The following is an 8944-nucleotide window of genomic DNA, read 5'->3' as shown; positions in this document are numbered from 1 at the left end:
CTCCCCCCCCGCACGAAGAACACTCGTGCTTAAACTTGCACTTGGGGCCGAACTTGCAACTCCCTTCGTTGAAAAGGAAGCACAATCCCTTGGCCGCTGCCGTTGCAAAGCCCGACTGACCTGATCCCCCCTGCTCCCCCCGAAAGGGCTGCCCAGACCTCAACGGCGCCATCACCTTCATCCACAACCCTATATCTTTATGGTCCCACCGCATACTCCGGCGGACCGCCTTCCGCTGACGAAACTGTTCGTCATACCGCAACCACCCCGACCCCCCATACACCCTATACGCTTCCCCAATCGCGTCCAAATAGCAGAACAGCCCCGAACAGCTGTCAGGCGCCCTCTCCCCAATCACGCTAGCCAAAATGGCAAACGCCTGCAGCCAATTTGCAAACGTCCGCGGTATCAGCCTATAACGCCGCTTCTCATCCTCCCCCCTCTTCGACCCGTCCCGCCTTGCCACGTCCAGATTAAAACGCTCCAGGGGGAGCAGTGAAAAAATATCCACGTACTCCCCCTGCCAAATCCGCTCCCTAACCTCCTGCTTCAAGTGCGCACCCAGCGGGCCCTCAAAGCACACATAAACCTCCCCACGGGCAGCATCATCCACCCGCGGTCGCTCCTCGTCGCCGCCAGCCTGCGTCTGCACCGACACCGAAGCCGCCGCCGCGACACCCGAGCCCCCCGGCCCTACGCCCCCCGACCCTATGCCCACACCAGACCCAACCCCCCACGCCTGCAAAGGGCCCCCCCAGACACACTACCCCCCCCAAAGCACCCAACGCCCCCTCACCTGGCTGCCGGGGCGCTGTGAACCCCGCAGCTGGCAGTCCTGAATCCTGACGATGCGACCCCGTCACCGGAACGACCACGCCGGACGCCACTCTGCTACTCGGACCCGGCATCCCAGCGTCCTCCTCGCTGGACGCGCTGCGCGCCGAAAACGAGCCATCCTCCTCTTCTTCCTGATGAGCAGGACCAGCGGCCTGCTGTCCGTCACCTTGCAAAGGCCTGTGCACCCCGCCGCCATCCTGGTGCACAGCCTCGTGTCCCCTGCCGCCACTGCCGCCTCTCCCACGCCGAGCAGCTCTCCCCCCCCCTCCTGGAGAGGGGAGCCTGCAGTACCAGCTCCAGCCACCACGCTGAAGGCTGCTGGAGACGGAGCACTTGCCGCCCCGCCTCCCACTGGGCCCCGCCGACCGCATGGATTCCTCCCACGCCGGGAGGACCTGGAGGGAGTCTGAACAACAGCCCCCCGGCGCGGAGGGTCCCCGGAGGGGCTCCTGACCCGGCGCCGGACCCGGGGGGTAACCTCAGGGCTCAGGCGCGCCGGCGGCCGGACCCGCCGCGGTCGTGTAACGCCCGGCGGCGAGTTAACAGCACCCGCCGCCCCCCCGCTCAGCAGACCAGCTACCTGACCTTGCAGCCACTCCGGACCTCGGACCGCCGCCTCCGCCCGCAGCTGCTGCAACAATTCCTCCACGGCCGCCATGGTAAGCCGCAGCACGATCTCCCCAAGATTTCTCCTCACAAAAAATGGCGCCGGCTAACTGCCGGTCACCCCTATTTAACCCCCTAAACTCCACCCCACTAATCACCCTAACTCCTCTTTCCACCCCCACGATTAACCAATTCCCACCCGGCCCTTCCTACCAAAACCCATCATGGCGCCCTCCCCTTACCTCCGTCCAGGTCCGGCCTCTCTTGCTTGTGTTTTGGGCAGGTAGCACCGTACATCTCGGTGAATGGCAGAGTCGAAACAGCATCCACGGTCTGTGCAGTCTTTCTCGGAGATTCCTGGATATCCGCAGTCTAGTCTGGATTTGGGTCTGGATGGATTACATTTTGTGGCTGCAGTGCGAGAAAACATAACCTGAGTACATGGTCATAGTCCTGCAACGATGGTGCACCTACTGTGGGGGAACCCTGCCTCCTATGTGACCAGTATGTCATCAACACAGATACATGTTGAGGACGCGTATCGGCCCGTCCAGCCTTCATCAGCTCATTACAGAGTAATGTGTAGCCTTAAAAACCTCTCCTCCTCAGACGAACAACATACAAAATAAGCAAAAATAAATCTACAAAAAAATCGGATGTACAACAAAGATCGATGTAAATATCTCTTGCTTGTAGTAAATCATCTCTAATTCCCAGTCTGTAAGAAAATCCAAAAATAACATTAAGGCCTCTTGCACACAAACGTTTTTTTTTTTCGTTTGCCGGCCTATTTTTTTATGGTTCCGCAAAAAAACTGAATGTACTCCGTATGCATTCCGTTTCAGTATTTCCGTTTTTCCGTTCCATTGAAGGATAGAACATGCCCTATTATTGTCCGCAAATCACTTTCCGTGGCTCCATTCAAGTCAATGGGTCCGCAAAAAAAACGGAACACATACGGAATGCACTCTGTATGTCTTCCGTATCCGTTATGAGCTGATGAAGGCTGGACTGGCCGATATGCGTCCTCAACATGTATCTGTATTGATTAAATAAAGAGAGGTTTTGAAGACAAAGAGCGTCCGCTGGGATTTTTTGCTATATTTCCATTGGAGTGATTCCTTTCACGTAACGTTTTTGCATGCTATGGGACCAGAGCTGGGAGGGAGCCGGGCGCCGCTGGTCTATGTACCCTGATGGCCTTCACAGCATTATAGCGGTTACCTGCAGCCGCCACTAGGTGGAGCTCTCTGCATACAGTTTTATATCTCACTGACATTCATGCTGGCTGTATAAATCTACTGGCCGTGAGCACCCCCTAGTGCTGGCTGCCGGGAACTACAGCTATTCTATCACCATTATCCATTTTTCTAGACCGCATACTGACACCGCTCACTAGAACTGCACAATCATTCATTCTAGACACTAATGACTTCCTCACCAAACTACGGAATATTACAGTAACACCAAATACACTACTTGCAACCATGGATGTCAATAGTTTGTACACCTCTATTTCACACGAAAAAGGCATCGAAGCCACCAAATCACTTCTAACATCACACTCACAGTTATCCATATCAGAACAGGAATTTTGCATACAACTCTTGTCATTGGTCCTCAATGAGAATCACTTCTTATTTGGCGACCAATTCTACGTACAGAAACGCGGTACCGCGAGGGGGGCCAAGATGGCGCCGCCTTACGCAAACACCTACATGACTGACTTTGAAAACAAATTTGTATACACTCATTCTCTTTACCAACAGCATGCGAAAGTATGGCTGCGCTTCATAGATGATATTTTCATCATATGGGATGGACCCAAAATCCACCTAGAAACACTCTACGACTATCTCAATAACATCTACCCGGAATTAGGTTTCACTATACACATTGACAACAATGAAGTCAGCTTTTTGGACACACTAGTAAAAAAAGACACCAACAATCAGCTCCAATTTGATCTATACACAAAACCAACCGACAGGAACAGCCTACTTCACTATTCTAGCTGCCATCCCCATACCACAAAAAAAGCGATCCCACTATCACAGATCACTAGGGTCGAATGTATAGTCTCAGACTCAACAACACGTTCACTACGAGTCTCCGAAATGAGCACAAAATTCATAAACAGGGGATACCCACTGGAGTTAACAAAACATAAAAACAAACAATTACCTAGAACACCCAAGATAGATGCACCTCGCATCCCCTGTGTCACCACATACCACCCTCTCATGCCCAAGATACACAGTTTAGTGCGCCAAAATTGGTCCATTCTACAAAACGCGTACCCAACAGTACAAGAATTCAAAAAAAAAACACGGACGTGTTACAAAAGAGGCCCAAATATACGAGACAAACTCATTCGGGCGGACTTCGGAGGGATCCAAAAGACCCCCAAACAACGTTTCCTACAGAATCCTAAATATGGAACCTTCCCATATCTTGAAAGGCGACCGGATCACACACCCACGAACAGGTAAACAGTTCCACATTAAGGATTACTTCACATGTGACTCATCCTTTGTCGTTTATATGATAAAATGTCCATGCGGCTTAGTTTACGTCGGAGAAACCACCCAACACATCCGTGATCGCATCTGTAAACATAAATCGACAATACGGACCAAACAATTACTTTTACCTCTACCGGCACACTTTGAAAAATACAAACATCAAATCGCACAACTCCGGTACCAGGTCATTGAACAGGTACACCAACCAAGACGCGGCGGTAACAGGATTGCACTTCTACAACAAAGGGAGTCTTATTGGATTCACAAACTGGACACACTTGAACCGAAAGGTCTAAATAGGGAATGTGACTTTCGTATACTATCATGATTATAATTTACTGTTTGTCTCTCCGTTCCAGGCTCGCTAATGGGGACTAGGCGAACATGGGTGAGATTAAAAAAACCCTCAACCTCTCTTCCCCCCCCCCTCCACCTTCCCTCCCTCCTCCTTCCCTTACCTCCCCTCTACCTCCCCCTATCCCATCTCATCCCATGCTAGCAAATTTTTTCCCAGATTCTTATCTTCACATCATAAGTTCCACTGATTTACTATCTGTCATTGCTCATCATGATATCTTCCCTTCTGTATCTACTCATATGCCCTCTTACTCTGACCCTTGATGTAATTGCTGAATGATGTACCAATACATTGTATCACCACAGAATTGTATATATCAAACGGAGCGATGACCTAAAATTGCAGTATCACAATCACCCTTATCCGTCCAGACCACTACTACCATCATCTGACATGAACCACCCCTGTCTGCGCTTCCCTCCTTCTTGGCACCTTACTTATTCTTGCCCACATTGTTGCCCTCACCGGAACCACAGGCAGAGAGCGCATGCGCGCGTATCACGTCATGACGCACGCACCTCCTCGCGATGGCCCAGATGTTACGAGCGCTCACTTCCCACACACGTGACATGCTCACGTCATCATTGAGCGCCCCGGCCAGATTGCTCACCTCCGGCGCGTGCGTTCACTCCTCAGTACGTCACGCCAGAGCGCCGCCCCATACCTTAAAAGAGCGCCAAATCCAGAGACAATCTACATCCAGCGCCTGCCTCCTGACCCTGCCTACAGGTATGCTAGTACGCCTAGACACGATACCAACTGAGACCTAGATAGTATTTTCCATATGTGACTAAGACTTAATTAGTGATATGTAACCCTGTGGACCTGACTTTATCTCCACTATGGCGTCTGTTAAACCATATCTCTCACGGCCAATCAACTGGGCAATAGGATTCTCGCTTTTTAACCCTCCCCTGTGATCCTCACACCCCCTTTTTCATCATATATTCCCTTTTAGGACCCAAACGAAATAAACCCCCCCTTTTAAATGTTTTTTCCCTTAATGACCATGATCCTACAGAATATCTATTATACTCCAAAATCTGCTGTAATTACATCATATGCACGTTATATATTTCTCTAGAGCCCGCTGAAGAAGGTCGTACAGACCGAAACGTTCGGGAATTATCTGATATGGCACATACTTACTATATGTAAATGAATTGCACTGGATGTACATGAATGATATTCTGTATACTAAGAATTAAAATGTGAAACTTTATTTTGCAAAAAAAACTTTTGGAGTGCCGTGGATTTAACTTATATTGTCTAAACCACTCTCACAGGCACCCACACTGGATCCATGGTGTGCAGAGTACAAAATTATCTAATTAGGGAACTACAGCTATTGATCCCTTATACAATTATAGTGTAAAACTTTGGACTAAGTTAGATAGATAGATACAGTAGATATTTCTTTATTAAAGTTCACCTTCAAATTTCCATGGAGTATAACACCAGATGGCATCAGGCACGGAGTCGTCGAAGCAGCACCCGGTCTTTCCGCACTCATCTGCTGTAATTCCAGGATATCCACATTCGTCTCTGGACTTGGGCTGCACCCCGCACTTGTCTGTGTGGAAGAAGAAGCGGGAGATTTATTTTCAGCAAATAAAATGAAGAACTGATCAGATCTATAAGTTCACATTGAGCTCAATTTTATATAATTTATATCGGTATAGTAACCCGCACACCAGATGTAGCAGAGCTGACTTCTTGTCATGGGGTACAATGCACTGCACTAAAGTGACCTGCGGTATTAGGCTTCTTTCACATTAGCGTTAGGCTTGTCCGGCAGGGGAAGAGCATGCCGGATCCGTACTAACGCTTGCACACTCTTCCCCTGCCGGACAAGCCTAATGCTAGTGCAAAAGAAGCCTTACATGGGACCGAATGTAAATCTACTGAATTATCTTAATTACCACAATGCAGAAATGATGGAGAGAGACGCTGAAGAGCTAAACGACAAACTCAGCGTTACTACATCTCTGTGTACAGCAATCATTTTTAACGAATTTTTTACACCGTCTGTGAAACTTACAGCAACCCAATATCCACACAGGCTTGGCACTTGAGTACATCTGACATGTTGTCACAGCCCCGCCACCTTCCTTTATTAGGATCTAATCTTTAGACAACCCCCCCACCTGTTTCTTTAAGAAGATCCCACCCAAAAATGGTTGATCCCTGGGTGCTGCACTGCTGGAACCCCCAGAGATCAGAGGCAATCTGTAACCGCAGGAGAAATGAAGTAGATAGACATGGATGGATGGATGATAGATAGATAGATAGATAGATAGATAGATAGATAGATAGATAGATAGATATGAGATAGATAGATAGATAGATAGATAGATAGATAGATATGAGATAGATAGATAGATAGGAGATAGATAGATAGATAGATAGATAGATATGAGATAGATAGATAGATAGGAGATAGATAGATAGATAGATAGATAGATAGATAGATAGATAGCAGCAGAATTATCCCTCCCTCCTTTTCCTCTTGAAATTGTTGACATTAATCTTTCCCGCATATCTCGCATTCTATTCATGTACCAGCCAGCTCAGGATGAACAGGCAGAAAAAAACAAAGAACTAAATTATTAGCTAGATCAGGCATGTCAAAACTGCGTCCCTCCAGCTGTTGCAAAACTACAACTCCCAGCATGCCCTAATAGCTGTAAGCTATCCAGGCATGCTGGGAGTTGTAGTTTTTCAACAGCTGGAAGGCCACAGTTTGGACATGTCTGAGCTAGATGATGTGTTTGCCACTTACAGTTGACGGGTAAGTAGGCTCGAGCCCCCAGGATGAGGATGGCAGCCACCCAGCAGAAGGTGTAGGATCCCATTTCTCTTCTCCTTCGAAGCCAGAGTTGGAAGTGTGGAGCTCTCCTGACGGAGGTCGTTTTATATCTGACGTCTGTTTGCTCACCTGGCATGGATACCCTAATTTTCTTTTGTGTGTTTGTGCTCGGATCGGCTCATTACGAGAGGGTCCCCTACCTAAGCCTATATTCCCCCCCCCTACCTAGAAGCAGCAGAGTTATGCCGGAACTGCTTATCGAAGGGTAGCCTAAAGGGGCCAAAAGAACCATGCATAGGAGTTTTGAAAGACTTTGATAACAGAAACTACAAAACCAAAACTCGGAAAGCCAGTGACATTTTGTATTAAGGATCCGGGATATAACGCATGGAACACGCGGAACTCCAACGACCCAACCGTTTGATTACATGTACTGGTACCTTATGCATGGACGCCGCAGCTGCTGCGCCCCTGTGGAAGGAATGTCCTGTGATCGAGAGAGGATCGACCCCTGAACCTGTTAACTAAACCCGAATGTGCTGAATACCTGCCAGGTATAGTTAACAGTGCTATAGGACAGGTTTAATTGAGAGTGGCAAAAAACCTGACGAAGCCCAATAGGTGAGTGATAGTCCCCCCGGCCAGCAGCCGGGTAGGTGTTCATATTTCTGAAACAGGCGCCAAGCTGTCTTGTAAGCCCTCAGGGTATTACTGGCCAAGGAATTGGCCATCAGTCTGTTAGCTATGGTGAGATGAGAGACTAGTCCCAGCGCAGCTGGGCCTGGTGAGGAATTGGCATTGGCAACCGATCTGCCCCTGGACAAACCTGAAAGAAAAAGTGGAATTTTTTTTTTTTTTTTTAACGGAGAAGCCATGCGTGAGACTCAGATGGCGGAGTCATATGTGTAACTAAAACGGAGAAGCCATGCGTGAGAGACTCTAATGGCAGAGTCATATGCGTAAACCTAAAACGGAGAAGCCATGCGTGAGAGACTCTAATGGTGGAGTCATATGTGTAAACCTAAACGGAGAAGCCATGCGTGAGAGACTCTAATGGTGGAGTCATATGTGTAAACCTAAACGGAGAAGCCATGCGCGATAGACTAATGGCGGAGCTATGCGCGAGAGACTCTAATGGCGGAGTCATATGTGTAAAACTAAAACGGAGAAGCCATGCGTGAGACTCAGATGGCGGAGTCATATCTGTAACTAAAACGGAGAAGCCATGCGTGAGAGACTCTAATGGTGGAGTCATATGTGTAAACCTAAACGGAGAAGTCGTGCGTGAGAGACTCTAATGGTGGAGTCATATGTGTAAACCTAAACGGAGAAGCCATGCGTGAGAGACTAATGGCGGAGTCATATGTGTAAACCTAAACGGAGAAGTCGTGCGTGAGAGACTCTAATGGCAGAGTCATCTGTGTAAACCTAAAGCGGAGAAGCCATGCGCGATAGACTAATGGCGGAGCTATGCGCGAGAGACTCTAATGGCGGAGTCATATGTGTAAACCTAAAACGGAGAAGCCATGCATGAGAGCCTCTTACGGCGGAGTCATATGTGTAAACCTAAAACGGAGAAGCCATGCGTGAGAGCCTCTTACGGCGGAGTCATATGTGTAAAACTAACACGGAGAAGCCATGCGTGAGAGCCTCTTACGGCGGAGTCATATGTGTAAACCTAAAACGGAGAAGCCATGCATGAGAGCCTCTTACGGCGGAGTCATATGTGTAAAACTAACACGGAGAAGCCATGCGTGAGAGCCTCTTACGGCGGAGTCATATGTGTAAACCTAAAACGGAGAAGCCATG

At 48.6% G+C, this 8944-nt stretch overlaps 1 protein-coding gene across 1 annotated transcript; it reads right to left on the bottom strand.

The window, feature by feature from the left end:
• Positions 1-1681: 1681 nt before the first annotated feature.
• LOC122931678 (putative gastrointestinal growth factor xP4) lies at positions 1682-7271 on the bottom strand. Its single transcript, XM_044285746.1, has 3 exons — positions 7109-7271; positions 5759-5899; positions 1682-1854 (listed from the first exon to the last, which is right to left on the bottom strand). The coding sequence occupies exons 1-3, from the start codon at positions 7269-7271 to the stop codon at positions 1682-1684; spliced, it is 477 nt and encodes a 158-aa protein (XP_044141681.1).
• Positions 7272-8944: the final 1673 nt, after the last annotated feature.

Source organism: Bufo gargarizans, chromosome 3, assembly GCF_014858855.1.
Source record: "Bufo gargarizans isolate SCDJY-AF-19 chromosome 3, ASM1485885v1, whole genome shotgun sequence".
NCBI lineage: Eukaryota > Metazoa > Chordata > Amphibia > Anura > Bufonidae > Bufo > Bufo gargarizans.
This window is presented reverse-complemented; position numbering and strand designations above follow the sequence as displayed.